Source organism: Pseudopodoces humilis, chromosome 24 (assembly GCF_049639895.1).
Source record: "Pseudopodoces humilis isolate 2021_Gansu_Grassland_sample_001 chromosome 24, ASM4963989v1, whole genome shotgun sequence".
In the NCBI taxonomy this organism is placed as follows: domain Eukaryota; kingdom Metazoa; phylum Chordata; class Aves; order Passeriformes; family Paridae; genus Pseudopodoces; species Pseudopodoces humilis.
This window is the reverse complement of record NC_142223.1, coordinates 231,102-251,445: the sequence shown is the minus strand read 5'-3', so window position 1 is coordinate 251,445 and position 20,344 is coordinate 231,102. Positions and strand designations below refer to the sequence as shown.

General features: G+C 58.2%; 2 protein-coding genes across 7 annotated transcripts in view; both read right to left on the bottom strand.

Annotated features, from left to right (window-relative positions):
• Positions 1 to 596: 596 nt before the first annotated feature.
• Positions 597 to 8,281, bottom strand: RAP1GAP (RAP1 GTPase activating protein). 4 transcript variants are annotated; one of them, XM_088066528.1, is made up of 20 exons: positions 8,195 to 8,281; positions 6,691 to 6,865; positions 6,561 to 6,608; positions 6,420 to 6,458; positions 6,131 to 6,316; positions 5,380 to 5,474; positions 5,225 to 5,303; positions 5,088 to 5,141; positions 4,926 to 5,009; positions 4,746 to 4,846; positions 4,545 to 4,674; positions 3,946 to 4,101; positions 3,798 to 3,869; positions 3,627 to 3,713; positions 3,103 to 3,240; positions 2,343 to 2,593; positions 2,163 to 2,234; positions 1,453 to 1,546; positions 1,291 to 1,372; positions 597 to 1,209 (listed from the first exon to the last, which is right to left on the bottom strand). In XM_088066528.1, exons 3-20 carry the CDS (start codon positions 6,597 to 6,599, stop codon positions 884 to 886), a joined length of 2,085 nt encoding a protein of 694 aa, XP_087922654.1. In that variant the 5' UTR covers positions 6,600 to 6,608; positions 6,691 to 6,865; positions 8,195 to 8,281; the 3' UTR covers positions 597 to 883. The 4 variants fall into 4 exon arrangements, with proteins under 4 accessions (XP_087922654.1, XP_087922656.1, XP_087922653.1 ...); XM_088066530.1 differs by having other exon boundaries at positions 6,561 to 6,603; positions 6,691 to 6,839; positions 8,195 to 8,260; XM_088066529.1 differs by lacking the exon at positions 8,195 to 8,281 and having other exon boundaries at positions 923 to 1,062; positions 1,142 to 1,209; positions 6,691 to 7,686.
• A 1,039-nt stretch (positions 8,282 to 9,320) lies between these two features.
• USP48 (ubiquitin specific peptidase 48) overlaps positions 9,321 to 20,344 on the bottom strand; it is a 30,854-nt gene continuing 19,830 nt past the window's right edge. For 2 of the 3 annotated variants that reach the window (XM_005533159.3, XM_014261715.2), the window contains exons 16-27: positions 18,667 to 18,791; positions 18,390 to 18,512; positions 16,447 to 16,508; positions 15,892 to 16,002; positions 15,158 to 15,288; positions 14,421 to 14,527; positions 12,535 to 12,639; positions 11,966 to 12,121; positions 11,687 to 11,812; positions 10,989 to 11,037; positions 10,814 to 10,840; positions 9,321 to 10,714 (exon numbers count right to left, since the gene is read on the bottom strand). In XM_005533159.3, the coding sequence (XP_005533216.1) occupies positions 10,692 to 10,714; positions 10,814 to 10,840; positions 10,989 to 11,037; positions 11,687 to 11,812; positions 11,966 to 12,121; positions 12,535 to 12,639; positions 14,421 to 14,527; positions 15,158 to 15,288; positions 15,892 to 16,002; positions 16,447 to 16,508; positions 18,390 to 18,512; positions 18,667 to 18,791 (1,145 nt within the window). In that variant the 3' untranslated portion in view covers positions 9,321 to 10,691. The remainder of the gene's footprint in view (positions 10,715 to 10,813; positions 10,841 to 10,988; positions 11,038 to 11,686; positions 11,813 to 11,965; positions 12,122 to 12,534; positions 12,640 to 14,420; positions 14,528 to 15,157; positions 15,289 to 15,891; positions 16,003 to 16,446; positions 16,509 to 18,389; positions 18,513 to 18,666; positions 18,792 to 20,344) is intronic. The other variant, XM_014261716.2, reaches the window with a different exon arrangement.

Below are 20,344 nucleotides of genomic sequence, written 5' to 3'. Positions count from 1 at the left end.
AACCCCTTCCAAAACGCCCCTAAACACCCTCCCTTGTTTTTCGTATTTACTCACCAGTTTTATAATTGAAAATCCAGTTCCTCATTAACCAGGATCCCTCCGAGCAGGTGCAAGCGGTGCCCCCGGCAGGGCTGGGTTTGAGGGGGCTCTGTCCCCGCCTTTGCCCCCTCCCGGCATTGCCGGATCCGGCTGCTGGCACTTCCCAGAATTCGGGCAGCCCCGAGCTATGTTTAACCACTCCCGGGGTGCCGCGTGGTTTTGGGGGATTCAGGGGGGTGGGAACCACTTTTCCTTGGCCAGGGGGTTGACAGGATGCCAGTGGCCACCGGGGCCGTGGCCAAATGCCACTCCTGACACCAGGCTGACCAGCAGAGCCGAAAGAGGCACTTTGGGGGAGGGGGAGGCAACGCCTGCCGTATTTCGGGGTACTCACAGCATCCCAAAACCAGGGACCCCATCAAAGAAAGGCTTTGCTCAGCTTAGCTGCAGTGAAACCCAACATTTGGCTAAATGACCCCCTGAAATTAGAGTTTTTAGAGCCCCCACTGATGTTTGGGGTTTTGGGACCCCCTAGATATCGGAGACCTCCCCCACTGTAGCGATAAATAAACTTTTATTTTATACAGGACTCACGGGAAACACAAACACAGTTTGGGAGGGTGTGAAAAAATATTCCTCCCCCTCCCCGCAATTCCAGCCTCTGGCCCATTCCAGAACTTTCTTCCCTTATAATAAAGGGGGGGGGAGGGGGAGCTCCACCTTGGGGTTACCCTGGATTTGAGTCCCTTCTTTTTTGGGGGGGAGGGGGTGATGCTGGGGTTGGACCCACTCTTCCTTTTGGGGTCACAGTGAAGGGGGGGCCCCTTTGTAGTGCATCACCCCCTCACCCAAGGGGTTTTTGGGGTGACAGAGATTGTCTGGAGGGGGGCACATCCCAATATTTTGGGGGGGTCTCCCCAAATCCTGCACCGGGGATGATGGCTTCAGCTCCTGGCACGGGGGTGGCACACAGAGGGGGCGAAGCGGTGACACCCCCGTGGGTAGGGGGGGTGACTATGAGCCCTGTGGGAGGGACATCAGTGGGGGCACCCCAATGTGGGCACCCCCATACTGCACTGGTGGAGGGAGGGAACAGCCTCACCGGATTAGGGGGGGGCTGCTCCAGCTGGATTTTGATCTCAGGGCAGGGGGGGTCAGGCGGGCAACGGCCTGGGAGAAAAAGGGGGGAACATGAGTACCCCGAGGGGTCCCCCAGCCCCGCGGCGCCCCGAGCCGGGGGTGCTGGGCTACCTGGGGGGGTTCCGGGGGGGTCATCTGGCCACGGAGTGTCAGTGAAGGCGTCGCGGTGGCTCCCCGAGGGCGAGCGGCTTTCCTGAGGGGGCGTGGGGGGGTCATGGGGGTGCTGCCCACCCCGGGCTGCCCCCCCGGACCCCCCGCCCGGGCTCCCCGTACCCGTCCGGGCTCGCCCGGCTCCTCCGCGGCGCTGCCGAAGCTGCTGGCGCTGGAGGAGGAGCGGGAGAAATCCGGCGCCTCTGGCTTCTCGGCCCTGCCAGGGACAGTCCCCAAGGCCAGGGACAGTCCCCAAGGCCACAACAGGCTGGCACCTCGCCTCGTGGCCACCACCGCGGCCCGCTGCGATGTTATGCTGGCCCCGGGACACCCTGTCCCCACACCACCCCGACCAGGACACTGCATCCTCATGTCACCCTACGCCCTGTCCCCACCCCGTGCCATCCCTGGGAGGTCCCAGCCCCATGCAATCCTGTCCCCACGTCTCTTGTCATTATACCAGCCTGTGTCCGTGCCATGTGTCCCTGTGCCACCCCGCCCCGAGGTCACCCCGGCCCACTGCATTCCCTTACTGTCCCATCCCTCCAGTCCCTGTGTCATCTTCACATCGCCCTGCCCGTGCCCATCCCTGTGCCACCCCAGGCGGTGTCACCCTGTCCTTGAGCTACACCATCCCAGTGTCCTCCCTGTCACCCTGGTGTCACCCTGTCCCCGTGTCACCTCGCCTTGGAGTCACCTGGTACCGGTGCCACCCTGTCCCCTTACCACAGCATCCCAGTGCCTTCCAGTCCCCATGGAGTCCCACCCCAGTGCCACCCCATCCCAGTGCCCTTCTCTCCCCGTGTCCCCGATCCTGGTGGCAGCTGCGGGACCTGTCGGGGTTCCGGCGGCTCTCGGGGGAGCTGTGTGTGGAGCTGGAGCCGTCGGCGGCTGCGGGGCCGTCCCTGCGGGGAGACGACGGCAGTGAGGCGACAGCGGGAGGGGACAGCGGGAGGGGACAGCGGGAGGGGACAGCGGGAGGGGACAGCGGCGGGGCCGGTACCGGCGCTCACCTGCCGGCCGGCGCCTCCTGGATGCTCTCGATGCCGATGGCGCTGGAGCGGCGGGAGCCGAGGGGGCCGGGCCGCCGCCTCGAAGGGCTCTTGCCAGGCACCAGCAGCGCCTGCGGGGCGCCGTTAACCGGGGGGACACCGGGAACCGGGGGGACACCGAGCGGGGACAGCGAGGTACCCACCTCTTCCACCGAGCCCAGCCCGATGGCGCTGCCGCGGCGCCCCCGGCGGCCCCCGGGCACCAGCAGCGACTGGGGGCGGCAGCGCGTCAGTACCGGGGCCACGGGGAGGGGGGAACCGGGAACCGGGGGGATCGCGAGGGGGCGGAGCCAAGGACCGGGTGGGAGGGGCTTCGCGTGAGGGGCGGGGAGCGCGACCTGGGCGGGGCTTATGCGAGGTGGGGGCGTGGCCTCAATGGGTGTGGTTCGATGGGAAATGGGCGGAGCTTGAGCGCACGGGACCGTTCCGGTCCATGAGGGGGCGTGGCCTGGGCTGGGCGCGGCCTCAGGAACTCGCCCGCAGATCGGCTGCGCGCGCAGGGGGCGGGGTCAGTGCAGAGGGGGCGTGTCTTGGGCGGGGGGGACCCGGGGATGGGACCCGGGGAAGGGACCCGGGGAGGGGACCCGGGGAGGCGACCCGTGGAGGGGACCCGGGGAGGGGACCCGGGGAGGGGACCCGGCCCCGCAGGCGTCAGGGGCGGGGCTGAGCCCCACAGTGCTGCGTGGGGGCGTGTGGGGGGTGCGGGATCCCCGCGCCCCACCTTGAAGGACTCGAAGAAGCCCGGGGCGGCGCCGCCGTTGTCGGGGCGCTCGTCGTCGGGGCCGAGCCCCAGCATGGCCTGGCTGCGGGCCTGCAGCTCCTCGTGCAGCGTCTCCAGCAGCGCCGCCCGCGTCCGCTCCTGCGCACCAGCCCCGCACCGCTGCGCCCACGCGAGCCCCGCACCCGGCCCCGCACCCGGCCCCGCACCCGGCCCCGCTCCCGGCCCCGCTCCCGGCCCCGCACCCATCCCGCAGCACACGGGACACCCACACGGGACGCCCACCCTGCAGCGCTGCACGCCCTGGGGGCCTCCCCTCGCAGCCCCCTCCCCACCGCGCTGCCGCCCCTACCCCGGGCACCCAGAGGGGGACCCGGCCCCTGCCCACCCACGGCCCATCCGTCTGCACAGGTCCCACCGTGGGCTCGGCCCCCACATCCACAGCCTCGTGTTGTGCCCCACGCCTTGCCCAGCCCCTCTGGGTGCCCCCCAGCACCCCGTGCTCATCCCGCACCCCCTGCCCGCACCTCCAGCTTGGCGAACTTCTCAGCTCGGTAACAGGCGTACTCGGCGTTAATGAGCTTGGTCAGCAGGAACTCCTGGAACTCGGGGCCCTGCGGAGTGGGGGCGGTCCTGGGTGGGTGCGTGGCTGGCTCGGTGTCACCAGGGACCCCCGGGGGGCTCCCAAGGGCTCTCACCTTCCTGAAGACGGCGGGGTCGGGCAGCGGCGGGCCGAAGAAGGGCACGTCGTCACGGGCGGTGACGGAGACCTGCGGCGGGTGTGAGGGTGACGGGGCACCCTGCGGGCCCCCATGGGGACGGGGACACTGAGGCACGGGAGGGTACCTTGTAGAGGGTGCCCTGGGAGCCCCCCTGCTCCAGCTGCACCACCACGAAGGCGTGGAGGAAGTTGGAGGCGATCATGTCGGGGACGAACGGTGTGTTCTCATCCTGGAAGACGATGGCCACGATGTCGTTGCCGATGTGACGCTTCCGCTGCAGCTGTGGGGGCAGGTGGGATGCGGAGGGACGTGGGGGCACACAGCAGGACACGAGGGACAGAGGGTGGTCACACCGGGGACATCAAGAGCAATGAAAGCCCCTGTGCGCCATAGGTGCACCCCAACACCCACAGATGCTCCACCAGCCCCCTGCATCCCACAGCTCCCCCCAGCACCCACAGGTGCCTTACCAGTCCTCTGCATCCCAAAGATGTGTCCCCACACCCATGAGTGCCCTGCCACCTCCCGAGCCCCACGGATGTCCACCACCACCCATGGATGTCCCAGGAGTCCCCTCCATTCCATGGGACATCCCCAAAGCCCCAACAGCCCTTCCACCCCATAGGAGTGCCCCAGGACCACCTCCAACCCCCTGCTCTAAAGCACACAAGTGTCCCCCCCGTTCCCCCTCCTTTCACCCCCCCAGCACCCATGGGTGCCCACCTGCTGGGCATCCCCCTCGGTGTAGGGCAGTTTGGTGGAGACGTGGAACATGATCTCCTTGTCACGGAAGTGGCAATAGACCGACTCGCTGCCTGTCTGTCCGTGGGTCACATCCAGCCCCCCTCGGAACCTGCGTGGGTGGGTGGGTGAGATGGGCACCCTGACCCTGTGGGTCCTTCCCCCCAGCGTCCCCTCACGCACCCCTTGAAGTCCCGCAGCTGCACCCGCTGACCCAGGACCTCGAGGAATTCGGCGAAGGCCGGGCTCTCCTCCGTGGTGCCGAAAAGCTCCTCCTCGGAGGTCTGCAGCGGGGTGGGGATGGGTGCCAGCACCCACCCAGGGACCCCCCCCACCCAAACCCCCACCGACCCCACCCCATACCTGCCCCAGTTTTTGGTAGATGACCCCAAATTTGAAGTGGTTGCTGAGCACGTGCTCGTCAAAGGCGAGGATGAGGCGGGATGCCTGCGGGGTGGGGGGCGTCAGAAGCTGGGGAGGGGCACCCATGGGTGCCCATGTGCCCCCTCCCTGCGTCCCGTTCACCTTGGGATAGAGCACAGGGTAGAAGCGATCCACGTTCACGTCCTCGCACACCAGCTGTGGGAGGGAGGGGTGATGCTGTGGGGGGCTGGGGCTGGGGGGCACCCATGGGTGCTGCTGGGAGGCGGGGTCACACCCACCTTGGCCATCTGCACCACGTTGGGGAACTCGGCCAGGCAGGAGATGGGCACCACATCATGCAGGGTGCGGGCACGGGTGCTGCGGAGCAAGGAGGGGGTCAGGGGGCCCCCCCACCCCCGGCAGCTCCCACGGGTGCCTCCCACACCCTGCTCACCGCAGCAGCAGGTGGAGGTGCTCCTGCTCGTCGTACTTGAGGGAGAAGACGAGGTGTCCCAGCGCCGGGTCCAGGGAGTAGTAATTGAAGTGCTCCTGTGGGAAGGAGCCAAGCAGCCATGGCCGAGGGTGCTCATGCTGGGGGCGCTCGTGCCGTGGGACACCCGGGCCCATGAGCACCTGTACCCACAGGTACCACCTAAGGGGCACCTACACTCAGGGAGCCACACACACCTTGGGGCGTCCAGGTCCTCTGGACACACAAACCTATGGAGCCCCGTGTCCATGCAAACCTATGGGGAACCGGTGTCTGCGGGCACCATGCCAGGGGCTCTCCTGCCCGTGGAGACCCAACACCCACCTCCTTGACCACCCACCCCACGGAGCACCCACGTGCACAAGCAGCCACGTGCCAAAGCACATGTGTTTATGAGGTGTCCGTGTCCTTCCATTCCCATGGAGAACCCACCCCACGCACCCTTGTCATGGGGCAGCCGTGCCCAGGGCTACATCCATGAGCACCCATTTCCATCACCCATAGGGCTCCCATATCCACAGATACACGCACCTACATCCACGAGCATCTGTGAACATGAGCACCCATCCATGGGGCTCCCATTCCCATGGACACCACACCTCCATCCATGAACACCTGAGCTTGTGGTCTCCATGCTCCTGCCCATCCATAGCCATGGGATATCCCCCCCACCCCAGACCCCACACCTGCAGCACCCTTGGGTGCTGGGCCTCACCTTGCCCAGGAAGTGCTTGCGGTAGATCTTGGCCGTGTGGTTGCCCTCCAGCTTTGCCCGGGTGCCAGGTGCCGGAGTGGGGGGCGATTCAGGGGCCCCGCTCAGCTGGTGGTTGGTGCCCTCAATCCAGTAACCCCCGAACTGCGGCAGGAGGATGAGGGGGAACGGCCCCTCCCGGCCCAGCACCTGCACCCACAGCCACGGTGGGTGCTTTGGGCACCCAGCCACCAGCCCACCCACCCAGCCACCGCCCCTCGCAGCCCTCCCTGGAGAGGGGTGGGTGCTCTACCTCATGCACGCTGGGGTAGGGGATGTAGTCCTCCTCTGTCTGCAAGGCAAGGGGTGGTGACAGCCACGCTCGCACCCATGGGTGGTAGGATGGGCCATGCCCATGGTGGCACCCCAGGGGTGCCCCCACCCCAACACCTACCTTGAGTGGCGGGGGGATGGCATGGCGCTGCTGAGCCATCCTGCTGCTCTGGGGAGAGAGGGGCTGTGGGTGTCTGTCTCCCTGCCTTGGGGCGGGCATCCTTGGGCGGGGGGAATCCATGGGTGCTTACCTCGGGGTTGGGACGTGCTGCTGGCTGGAGACGAGTCTAGGTGGTGTGCGGGGGTCCAGGGGGGCCCATGGCGCTTCCTGGGGGAGAGGAGAGCTCCCCCACAGCCCCTCTCCAGGATGCCCGGCCAGCAGCCTTACCCCTGGAGCCAGCTGATGGCAGCGAGCCAGGTGTCACCCTGCCGGTGCCAGGGCCAGCGGAGCGGGGTCACCCCATGGGGGCACTGAGACCCCCCAGACCCAACCCCGCCCCGAAGGGCGCCCTCTGCCGGCGGGAGGCGGCGGCGCGGGGCAGCACCACGGACAGCGCCGGGACCCCGCAAAAGTGTCACCGATCCCAAGTGTCACCGATCCCAAGTGTCACCGACCCCGACAAGTGTCACCCACCCCGTGAGATGTGATCCTGCCCGCGCCAGTGTCACCGACCCCGCGCCAGTGCCACCCTCCCCATGAAAGTGTCACTGACCCCGAGCCGGTGTCACCGACCCCGTGCCCGGGGTCTGTCCCCGTGCAAGTACGATCATTGCCGTGCCAGTGTCACCGGCCCCACGCCAGTGTCACCAGCCCCGTGCAAATGTCGCTCTCGCTGTGGCAATGTGAGCATTCTCGTGCAAACGCCACCGTCCCCATGCAAATGGCACTGTCCCCATCAAACACACCCCGGTGCAAATGTGACCCGGCCCTGTGCAAACAATGACGCGCGAGTGTGTCCCTGGTGCAAAAGGGACCCTCGTGCAAATGTCACCGTCCCTGAGCAAACACGGCACCGGTGCAAACGAGCCCCGTTCCTGTGCAAAGACAACCCCGGTGCAGGTGTGACCCGTCCCTGGGCAAACACGGCGCTGGTGCAAACACAGGCACAGCCAAGCACAGCCCTGCTGCAGGTGCGACCCGTCCCCGTGCGAGTGCGACCCGCCGGTGTCCCCGTGCCAATGCGACATTGCCATCCGTCCCCGTGCAAACGCGACCCTTCCCTGGGCCGCAGCGTGACCCCGCCGGGCTGGGGGCGGCCCTGGGGGGGCTCCCCTATCGCTCCCCACACCCCCCGGCATCCAAGGCGGGGAGGGTGGGGGGAGCACCGGGGGGGGGGGGGGGGAAGAGGTTCTAAATGTGGGGGCCAGACTGGGGGGGTGGGGAGGGGGAGATTTGGTTTGGGGTGACACGGGAGTCAGACTGGGGAGACTGAGACGGGGGGAGCAGATGATGTGGGGCAGAAGAGGGGGGCAGGTTTGGGGGGGGGGGGGCAAGTTATAGGGGTAATCATGGAGAAGACATTTGGGGGGGACCGGCTGAGGGCCCAATGGGGGACTCACCCCCCCCTCCCCACCCCGGGGTCTTTTTCCCCAGGCCAGGAGCATCTTCCCCCCCCATCCCCTCCCCCGGTACCGGCAGCGGTGAAGGTCACGGGCGGACGGACCCCCCGGTGCTGCGCTGGGGACGAGGGGACATCCCCAGAGGGCTGTGTCCGGGGGGAGCGCGGGGCCCGGTCCCCGCAGGGCGGCACTTACCGGGGGCGGCGGCCCCGGAGCGGGGCCGGTACCGAGCGGAGCCGAGCGGGGCCCGGCGCTCGCTGCCACCGCGCAGCGTCACGTGCGGCGGGGCGGGGCGGCCCCTCCGGGGGCGGCGGGACCGGGCACCGGTACCGGGAACCGGGCACCGCACCAGGGACCGGCCACGGGCACCGGCAACTGAGATCCGGAGCTGGGGCCCCCCCTCCCTGTCCCTGTCACCCCCCGAGAGCGCCCGGCTGTCCCCCCCCTGCCCAGCGCCCGGGTCCCCGCAGAGCCGCGGATCCCGCAGACAGCTCCAGCCCCCACCTGCGGTTGGTACCCGGGTACCGCTCTGCCCATCACCCACATCTCCCCACAAATTCGGCTCACGGGGTTCCCCCCGCAGCTCTCCCTGGGACCCAGAGCTGGCTCCCCCCTTCCCCCCCCTGGCTCTCGGCAGACCCCATTCATCCCTAACCCCCATCCCTGGTACTCAGGGACCCTCATCCCTGTCCCCTCCCATACCTCCATCCCTGGCACCCCAGGAACCCCCTTACCTGTAACTTCCCAGTCCTGGTAACTCATCCTTAACCCTTCTTCTCTCACCTCCAGGGTGGCCCCCATCCACAGCTGGGACCCCCACCCACAACCCCCCTGCTCCTACCCCCCCTCCCCTCTCTAATGCCCTCCCTGGCACCCCCATCCCCCAGAGCCTCCCCCCAGGGACACACGAGGTGGGGACAGGGGTGGGTGTGACAGGGCCAGGGCCACCAAATGTAGTGCCCAAGCTCCACAGAACCTATTCCCTCCCTGTGCAAAGGAGGGGGAATTTCTGCTCCAGCAGGGTCCCTCTTGCTCCCACCCCACCCTGCAGTGCCCACACTCCTTTTTGGGACAGCTCCAAGTGGGATTTATGGGATAATCACATCCACCTTGCTCCAACACCCTCAGCCCACATGTCCACACTGTAAAGAGGCTGCCACAGCTCCAGTGACAACTTTAATCTGATAATATTTGCAAATAACAGACAAAACAGGAATGGGGCCTTGGCTCACACCTTGTATCTGCATCCTCCAGAGGACCCGGCACTGCCGGGACCGCCACAGCCCTGGAACACCCCATGGGATTCCTTCCCACAACAGTGTCAGCTCAAGGAAGAGACTTTTTAATATATAACATTAAAAAAAATTAACAGCAACTTGAAAAGATGGAATTTCCAAGGAGTATGTACACAAGCGAGTGCTTCAGGTTGGGAAGAAAAGCCTCCTGTGGCTTTGGCAATGGAATTTGCCATGTCTGTACCTTGGGAAAGAATCCACGGGTTCAAACTACCCATAAAAATCACTTTTTAGGAAATTCAGAGCCCCTCAAATGCTGCTGCTTCACCCCCAAACCCGGCAGGGACAAGGGAGGAAGGCACCGGGCAAAGAGAAGCTGGAATTCTTAGCATTAAAAACATTGGAAATCAAAACCAGTGGGGCTTTGGGGATGGAATTTGTGGCCCCCACTCTCTTCTTGCACCCCAAATTCCTGCAAACCTTGAAAAAGTAAAACTGATGTGATCTCTGCATTGTGTTCTTCTGTGGAAACAAAGGAAAAGGTTGGAAAGGAAGAGGATCTCTAATAAAGAGATCCCTCGGCAGTGCTCAGTGTGGATCAGTCTGGAAGTGGGATGCTATTTCCTGCTAAATATTAATGGGGAGAAAACTTTGCTGGGAGATTAAAAATAAAAAAAATAAAAATTTAGTGCATTGCTGAAAAATGAGGAGAGAGGAGTAAGAAAACCTCTTCCCATGGGAAACACGGCAGCCACCCGCACCCCCTCGCCAGCTCTGACTGCCCTGAGCCAGGAGCACTCCCAGCAGCGCCAGACTGGAGGAAAATGTTCTCCAGAGTCATTAAAATATCCCACATTTCTAAAAAAGCCCACAGTTCCCAGAGCCCAGGTGGATTGTCCAAGGTGTGGAAATGAGGGCAGAGGGGGCAGCTCCCAGTCACTGGGAGGCTTTGGGAGGCAGAGCCCAGCTTCCATTTCAGGCTAAGTAAATGAAGTTTTGCTGTCTGAAAGCGCCAGACATTCCTCACCAAGTCACAATTCCTGTACTTCCATAGTACAGTACATGGACTGAAAGCATAAGAGTGGATCAAAGACAGGATTATCCTAAAGAGTCATTAAAGAATGATCAGGGTGGTCTGGATCTACTGGATCACGACCCCTTTGTGGCCAGGCTTGGGGCCACCCCTCATCCCAAACACACCAACTGCTGCTCAACTTCCCAACCCTCCTGTTCTCTATTAAATAAACCCAGGAACGCTGTCCTGAAGCAGGATGTCCTTCAGTGCAATCTGCTTTGACATAAGGCATTTGTTTTGTTTTTTGGGGAGCAAACGTCTCATGATGGACTTTTGCCTTCTGGAAGAGTCAAAAAGTACTGTATCCACCTGTTTTTATTCTTTTAATGCCCTACCATGTGACAAATCCTCTTCCCCTCCGGTCGCTCCTCTTGGAAAACCATTAGTGGCCAAGTAAACCAGTCCCTGGGAAGGAAAGACACCACCAGCAGATGAGCAGGGAAATGGGAATGGGGTGGAATTCACGTGAGGGGATACAAAAGGGGGCAGAACACCTGGACTCACCTTTAAATCCCTCTTCAGGCATACAAACTGGGATGGAAAAGGAAGGAAGGCATTAGAAGTCACTCTGAGGATTCCATAGGTGGTGACAAGGAAGTGTCACAATCCCCATTTTCCACCTTCCCAACCCAAATGCTCGGCCACCAACCCAAGCCCAGCCCATCCCCACCCCTCTCACCTTGCATAACATCATCCATGGCTGCATAATCTGCAATGGGCTCATCAGCCTGGAAAGGACATTGGAGCAGGGAATTAACAAGGGCAGGGATCCGGGGGACCTCGCTTCTGCTCAGCAGAGGAGCAGGGAACAGCTCTCTTGTCCAAACACTGGGAACTCGATGGGAGGACTCACTCCCTAATTCAGTCGTTTTTGGGTTGTACCCACAGAGCTCACCAGCCAAATCAGCTACAAAGCACTCTTGGAAATAAAAAAAAGGGAGGTTTTCTCTTCCAAAACAAAGATAAAAAGGAATTACCTCCTCCAAAACAAATAAAATTAAGGATTCGCCTCCTCCAAATCAAAAACAATGAGGATTTTCCTCCCCTAACAAAAAAATTAAGGCTTTTCCTCCTCCAAAACAAAACAAAAGGATATTCCTCTTCCTAAACAAAAAATTAAGGATTTTCCTCCTCCAGAACAAAAAACAAAACCAAAAAAAGCCCCTCAAACACCTAAAGCTATTCCTCCTCTGAAACAAAATAAGGATTTTTCTTTTCCAAAACAAAAACCAAGGATTTTCCTTCCCTAAGACAAAAAAAATTAAGGATTCCTCTCCAAGGAGGTCGTTCCAGGTGTCCCCATTTCCACACACAACCCCCCGTGCTCCTCCTGGCTCTCCCTGGTCCCACAGCCCTCCTGAGTCCCGCTGCCGGTACCTTGAGCAGGATGACGGACTCGGGGATGACTCCCAGGCTGCCCAGCGTGGCCGTGTCGTCACTCAGGATCCTCCCGTCCAGGGACAGGTTCTGGTCGAAGGGGGCCACGGAGAAGGCGTGCATGATCTGGGGACACACGGACGGGCTGACGCCAGGAGCCGCGGCAGCTCCCGCCCCAGCAGCCGTCCCCAGCTCCTGGGGGAGCCAGACCCCTCCCCTGCCCCCACACCCCCCACTTTGTGTTTTCTGCCTCGTTCCTGGCAGGAGAGCCGGCCTCACCTGGATTTTCAGCTCTTTCAGGGTCTGGTTGGCTGACACAAGCAGCGCTTTCTCCCCCCGGACCTTCCGGTGCCGTGTGCTTCTCCTGATTCCCTGTTTTTGGTAAGTGATGTAGCTCTGGTGGGAGAGCTTCTGGCGTTTCGCACTGCCGTTGGCCTGGAGACGAGGCAAACAACAAGGAGTGGAGTTGTTTAGGGATAAACACAACCTTCCCAGATCCCAGAGAGGGTTTGGGGCCAATTGGTCACGCGAGGGGAGGCAGGAAGCGATGGAAAACCCCTTGGAAAGCCAATTGAAGCATGCAGGTGTGGAGATGAACAAAGGATTTGCCTTCAAACCTCAGTTCCTAGTCCTAATGACAACGTGGGGCAGATTTCCACATGCACATGAATCCTTATCCATATTTAATCTCTCCAAACCCAGCACTGGTGTGGTTTCACAAGTCAAATGACAATTTAAGATAATTTTCCGCTGCCAGTGAGATGCAGAGGAGGAGGATGGGCAATCTCATCGTGCTGACTCAAGAGGATACAAAAATCAAGGAACCTGATGGGATTTTTCATTTCTACCTGGTTAAAATCGGGATCTTGCTCCCCCTCTGGCTTGTTTTCCTCCCTTTCCTCTTCAGCTTCTGAGCTGCTCACGTTCAGCTCTGGAGCCGCGTCCTTCATTACCTGGAGCCATAAAAATCATTCTCCGTAACCAACAGCACGCACATGGCCTGTCCCAGCATGGACTTCCAGGTGCCACCTCCATCCAGAGAGCCCAGGAATAACCCCAGGAGCTGCTCCATGAGCTCTGCAAAGGCTCCCCCACCCTCCCCAGCTGTGTGGAACCTCAGTGGGATTCAGCTCAGGAATCCCCCTCTGTGGAATTGCAGGTGCTTCCTGCCCTCCTCTCCTGGGACCTGGACTGATTCCTTTCCCATCAGCTGCTTGATCTAAGTGTATTACAAAAGCCTCAACATAGAGAAAGCATTTTCTGTGAATTAAGACATTTATCTGCCCCTGCAGCAGCCTGGCAGGGACACGCAGCACTATTACTTATGGGGCTGGAGGATCTAAGTAAATGGAATCTAAATAATTTACACAAATACAAAAATAAAAAGTTGTTCAGGCCAGTGAAAGTCACTCCAGGCATGGATTTGCCTGGATGTGAATTCCCAGCTACACTGTGGCTGGAACTGCTTTGCAGGAGCCCAGGAGCCCTGGATACCAAGAGCTCTCTTCTCCATCAAAGTATTTACAATTAATGATGCAATTCCAGCCCCCGAACATTCCCCAGAGCCCTCTGAATTCCAGCAGTGCCACCTTGCAATGATTTTATCTGGATGAGGCTTCCCTCTGCAGCACCATTCACCCCAAGAAAGAACCAGGTGGTGCAGAGGAAGGAGGAAAAGGGGTGAGGGCTGGGAAACACTCCTTGATTTTGCAAAGCCCAGCAGGAAGGGCACAGTGGCTCCCAGTGCTGCCAGCAGTGGTCCTGGCCAGCATTCCTGCTGCTCCCCATCCTGCCGAGGCTGCCCTGTTACTGGGGGATCTCGTGGGCACGTTTGCACCCCCTCTCTCCAGCTCCAGCTGCTCCACAAAGAATAGCTCCCTGTTTTTTTGCCAGCCACACATGTGAGCACAGCCCTGTCCAGTGCCAGAAAAACACAACACCCAACCCTCTTGTGCAGCAGAGCCAAGAGGGATTCAGGCTGAAAGCCCGTGGCTGATGGCTCCAGACGGTGCTGCGTGATCCACATCTCACAACCGAGGCAGGAACGCATCCAGCCTCCAGCTCCCTGTGGTTCCCCGGGTTCTAGCGCCTCCCTGGGATTGGCAGGGATGTGGAAATCAAGTCAAGGCCAGAAAAATCCCACCCCACACTCCAAAGGTGAAGAGATGGTCTTCATCTGAGCCTGCCCACCCTTGGCACCCTTCTTAAGAGCCCTGAGGAGGGGGGTTTACCAGAATCAGCTTTGGCTACTTGGAAAACCAGTTCTAGAGCTGATCCTGGCACTTCAGATCAGTAGAAACAAAATTCACAACTTCAGGGGATCCTGAGAACCATCTCCAAGTTCACTGTCTCACCATCACCGAGGGGAAGAGCTCATCTCCATCCAAGAATAAAAATGTCACTTGAGCAAGAAGAAAGGAAATGACAAATATTGGAGGGGGAGGAGAGCAGGTAGAGCCTGGGAACACGGCTAAGACAGAAAACAGCTGGGAGCATCCCTGAAAACACAAAGGATTTGGTTTGGCAAAAGGAAGCCTCGAGGAGATGGAATTTTCAGAGCCAGAATGTCCCAATTTGCTGGTTTTGCCAAAGCTGCCCAGATTTCTGCCCTCACCACCAGCACAGACCAGCAGGGTCCCCACCAGTCCTGGGGACATGGGAGCTGTGACAGCCCTCTCGGGGCATTTCTGGGGTGCCTGGAGCCAGGCTGAGCAGGGATGGGGAGAGTCCTCACCTTTTTGTTATCCACCACTTTGTGGATGTAGATGGTGGCCTGGGTGTACTCACGCAGGTCGCGCTGCTGCTGGCACAGGAGCCCTTCCCGGCACTCGGGGCACAGCTCTGGGCAAACATCAAGGCCAAAAACATTTAATTACTCCAGCTCCTCAGGGGCCCCAGCGCCTCTCACTGCTAACTGAGAGTGAATCACATCAAATCCCAGAGTGGTCTGGGATAGAAGAGACCTTTAGGATCTCATCCTATTCCCTGCCACGGGCAGGGACACCTTCCACTATCCTGGGCTGCTCCAGGCCTTGGACACTTCCAGGGATGGGCATCTCTGGGCAAACTGTGCCAGGGCCTTACCATCCTTACAGCCAAGAGTTTCTCTGCAATATCCCATCTATCCCTGCCCTCTGGCAGTGGGAAACCATTCCCCCTGTCCTGGCACTCCAGACCCCTGTCCCAAGTCTCTCTCCAGCTCTCCTGGAGCCCCTTTAGGCCCTGGAAGGGGCTCTGAGGTCTCCCTGGAGCCTTCTCTTCTCCAGGTGAGCACCCCCAGCCGTCCCAGCCTGGCTCCAGGGGCTCCAGCTCTCGGAGCACCTCCACGGGCTCCTCTGGGCTCTCTCCAGTGGCTCCACACCCTTCCTGTGCTTAAGAGCTGGACACAGCATTGCTGGGGGGGAATCTGCCAAGCTCTGTTTCCCACTGACACCCTACAAGTCTCTATCCCCAGGAGCAGAGGTCACTCACGGGGCTCAGAGGCGTAGCAGGCGCTCTCAGGGCCGGTCCCAGCTGCCTGTGTCCGGGTGATTTTGATGACGTGATCCACAACAAAGAGTTTTTGGATCCTCTCCCACTCGCTGGGCCATATCAGAGCTATACTGTGCAAAGGAACAGGCAGGTGCTTTATGACATGGAAAAGCCAAGCCCTAAACTCCCAAGAAACCATTCCTCTTTGGCTTGTTGGTCTGCCAATGAAAGAAATGCAAAATCCACCCAGAAGCCAGCTACACCCAGAGAACAGCAGCCTGTGATCAGTGACACTGCTGTGCTCCCATCGTGCCGGAGGAGGGGATGGAGGAGGAAAGGAGTGGAAGATTTCCTGCTTTTAGTGCTGCATCACTGCAGAAGCAAGGCTTTGGAGCATGAAGTCCAGCCCTGCAGCCAGCACTCTGGCAGCAAAGGCTCACAGAAAGCACATTGTAAAGAAGCAGGATTTTTCTGTGCCCTGGCCAAATCCAGGGTGGCGATGGTCAGGAACAAACCGAGCTGAAGGAAGCTCTTTGTTCCTGACAAAGCATCCTTGGGCAGTTTAAGTCTTGCCTTGCAGGAAGGCAGAGGTGGCTCTGAGAAAGCCTCAACGTTGATTTTCAGGGAAAGGATTACTCCTCATCTTGCTGCGGCTCAGCAGCAAGAACATTCCTTTGGGAATGTTCTCCCGAGGCTCCTGGCAGAAGGAAAGGGTGTGAAGGGAAGAAACTCACTGTTTGGAGTCTTCTTTGGTCATGGAGGCGAAGGTGAACATGAGCCCCCCGTGAGGACAGAGCAGGACGCTGTTTGCTATGGAGGACACGGGGCTGCAGCGTGTCGGCCTCCTGCAACAGGGAAAGCTGCATCAGGTTATCCCACCAACATCCCCACAATTCTTCAGGAAGAAAGCACAGGTGAATATTTACACAAGGCATTCCAACAAGGCATAGTAACTACTAGTGATGAGGAAATGAGATCTGTGTTCCTCTGCGATGCAGAATGACTCTGTCCAGCAGAGATTTCCATCTCCAGCCCGAGCAGTGACCTTTGGGACACAGCTCCAGACAGATGAAAAAACTAATCAGGTTACCAGCTAATCTGACCATCTGGTTAACACACAGCAAACAAGGAAATTCAGTGTCTTACACTGTATTACAATTTATACAAGTCCTGCAAAAATCAGCTTCATTGTTTCCATGAGCTCACTGTGCTGGGAGTCAGAAGCAAAATATTATTTACAGCCCCCAAAACAAGAGATAAAAAGCACCAAAACCCTCCACCCAAGTTACCTGACAAATTTCCTCCATTCTTCTACAAAGAACTGTGAAACAATATACAGCTCATCTGTCTCCTGGGGAAAAAGAGGAGGAAAAAGGATCTTTTTAATGAACCCAACAATGACTGTTGGGTTTTTCAGCAGCACTCACTCCCATCAAGACCTCAGTGCTGCTTTACCATGACAACTCCATCCAAGTGGGCTGTGAAAGCCAAGGAAAATAATTTGGGATCAGGTACTAAGCACTGCCTTTGCTAATCTTGTGTTTATTATGAAGTTACTTGAGCTTTTGATCCAATTACTTTTAATTCCCAGCGGGAAATAGCATTTCCCTGGAGCAGCCAGGACTCCCCAGCACTGTTTCCATTGCTGGGTACTCGGCATCTGAAGCTGGTGAATCCCTGCACTCCCACAGGCATGGGGTGGGAACACCCCAACACCCCTCAATTGCTTCCAACGTCAAAATCCACAACTTTTTCCTTTTGGGAGCAGCAGGGATACAAAACCACAGCTGTGCACCAAATGAGACAGCATTTTTGGGATAATCTGTGGGTTTTTGTCCCAATCTTCCTTGAAATTGTTTGCTCCTGGACAAGAAATCACCCAGCCCCCAAGAGTTGGGTGATAAAATTACTTCCATGCTCTTCTTTCTCCTCACCCCTTTCCCAAAGACAGATTTAAGGGCTTGCCCCATCTTTCTGTGGGAAACTCAGCACACCTGAGCAATATATATATATATACACACACATACATATATATACACTTCTTAATTTCCCTTCATCTCTTGATTTCTGATTGTTTGTCACTCTGCTTGTTTTCCTCTCCAAACCTCAATTTCTTTGGATCAGGAAAACTCCAAAGGCTTGAGGGGAAGATCCTCAGCTCTCTTCGACAAGGCTCCCGTGGGAAATTAAAGAGGAAAGGAGGCTAAAAAGGGAAAGAAGGATGTAACCCTGCTGGTGGAGACCCTCCTATGTCTGACCCACACTGCTGAGCTCCAACCTTCCATCCTCCAGCTCCAAAAGCAGATCCAGCCAGATACAACCTTAACTACCACTACCAGGACCTAGAGCTCTCCAGCTCAGCAAGAAAAGAAAACTCCTTTTAAACCATTTTGGGTCTCCTTGGTTCCAAGCCATGGATCCATGCTGTCTCAGTTCTTATTCCCAGCTGGAGCAGCGAGGGATGGAGGCAGACACTTGCCAATGCACCTTGGCAGGATTGTGGAGTCAACCATTAATCAGCACCATGAGACTCCCAGGAGCCAGGGACTAGAACCAACAGCTTGTTCCGGGCACCTCAAATCCCCAAGAATTCCTGGAGAAGCTGCTGGGAGAGGGTTTGCACTGCCACCACTGCTCTTTGGAAGGCTCCAGCATTTTGGGAAACTCCATGAGCTTCTGGATCAGGAGGATGCTGGAGCACACCTGAATTTTGCCCAAGCAACAGGAAAAGGTAGTGGTGGGGCAAAGCTGAGGTGTGTTCCAGCATCCTCCTGCACAGGAAGGCTGATGGAGAGCTGTGGGAAGCGGCTGTGCTCTTTCTGTCCTTCCAGGGACAGGTACAACCACAACAGCAGCACTGCCACTGTTACCTCCCTGACTTGAGGCCAGCCACAGCTCCCCTGGCACATCAGCCATTGCCACGGCTCTTGAGGGCTTTGTGCCAGCACAGCTAACCCAGAGAAATCACAGCTCAGCACAACACACCTGAGAGCTCTGCTGGCACCGACTGAGTGAATGCTTATCCAGTGGTTTGGCTTGGGATCTCCTTCCACTCCCCTGCCATGGACAGGGACACCTTCCACTATCCCAGGTGCTCCAAACCATGTCCAACCTGGCCCTGGACATGTCCAGGGATGGGGCAGCCACAGCTGCTCTGGGCAGGAGAGGGATTAAAGCCAATAAAAAGCTCTCCCAAGCCTGCCTGCATTCCCTGATCCCCCTCTTTCCCTACCTGAGGCCAGCTGCCCAGGCAAGGTCTGCATTTATCATGGAACAGATTCTGGAGAGAAGTCTTCTGCTCGCTGGCCATCATCTTATGCAGAGCTTCATTTTCCTCCCCTTCACGCTCCAAAATCTGCAGGAAACAGTTAATTACATCCCAGCTCCCATTGCCAGCTGCTACTAAAGGTGACTTTATTCTCCTGCATGGCACAGGGTTGTATTAAAAAGGAAAACCAGAAATACAACCAGTATTTACAGTCAACAAAAGGGGAGTATTTCACAAATACCTTGCACTGGGAACAGCACTCTTTGTTATTTGGGAATTCGGGGGCTTTTGGAAAATATTGCTTGAGTTTCTCCCAGGCCTCCTTGGAAACCACCCTCCGCTCGTTTTCAGAGATGCACAGGTCACCTGCAGGGAGAGAATCAAGGAAAGGCTTTGATCACAACATGCTCCGGGATGTTTTGCAGCCCTTGATTGAAGAGATTACAAGGAACAAATGTGGGGAAGAAATCCACATGTTTATGGATCCACAACACCACGTCAGCAAAAACCAGCAAAGTCACCTTCAGCTCCCTCCTTGTTTCCTTTAGACAGAGAATAGTAATATGACTTTAATTCATAAAAATGCCCTTTAGATTTCCAAGATCATGGCCTAAGCAGCTGATCAAACACAAGTAGGGATGTGGGGAAAAGCCGGGGGCATGGATTTCTGATCCTGGCTATCCTCAGCTACATTCTCATGGTGACTCCATGTGCTGAGCCTCAGGATAATAACCCTGTGTCCCATGAAACCAGGAGCCTTCCACACCCTTGAAAACCCAAATTCTCACTGTAGAATCTCCATACATTTTCATGTGCCCTACCCAAATACCTGAAAAGGGCAGATTTTTCACCCTAAACCTGCTCTAGGGAATAACTACATGTTCACATCCAAGCAAGATTTACCAGCTGCCCCCAGAACACTTATTTATCCATCAGGATTATCTATCCTGGTGCTCAGGTAGCTCCAAGACCCCAACAAGGATTTTCAGGAGCCATTTGTGCCTCTTGTCTCAGGGGTGGAAGCAGGAGACACGCTCAGGCACTGGGACACCAAGTGACACATGCTGGCCAGATAAACCAGGTTTGGAAAAACGGGACAAGGCTCCAGGATCTGCCCAGGATCTGTCACAGCAGGACTTGCAGGGAGAAACACAAGGAGCAGCCGTTGTGACACCGGGATGTGAACTGGATTTGGGAATATCCGTGCCTCGCTGGGGCCTGCACCAGCAAGAGGGCAGGAAAACAGCAACTGTGGTGTCCCTTATTAGCTGCTTTTCTGTAGCCTGGAGAGCTGCAGAGAGGGGAGAGGGAGAGAAACTCCTTCCTCCCCACCCTCCAGCAGCTCTTTTAACATGACAAGCAGCTCCTCAGGCCCACGGACTCCCTCCAGCTGAGCCTGGAATTTGGCCAGCCCTGAAGAGGAAAAAATAGCAATGCTCCCCTCTTGCTTTTTCTCTAATAAACAAAGGTTGGGCCTCGATGCAGCATTTGGCCACTTGAGCTTCATCCAACAAGGCCAAGTAGCTCCGGAGACTGGCCCAGGATGCTGCCCAGAGCCAGGGAGGATAGGGAAAAAAAGGAGCTCGTGTAAGTAAGCGCCTTGACATCACATGATTAATGAAAACAGATTAATAGGGTGAGTGAAAGAGGTGGAAAACTCAGCTCTGGGTGTGCAGGGCACAAGTGTTTTGCCATCTGGAAGATGAACCCGACCACTGCTGACCTGCTTCCAGCTCCCACCAGGGACACGTTTTGGGCATGGACATCAACTAAGTGTTAACTTGGTATCTAGAAAAAAAATCACTGGGATCAGGCAGCTACTGGAGAGCGAGGAATTGCAGCAGGGATGCAAAGGGAGCTGCGAAGGGAACGCCTGGGTGGCATGCCTGGAGCCCAGCCAGCCAGCCCTCCCAGATCCA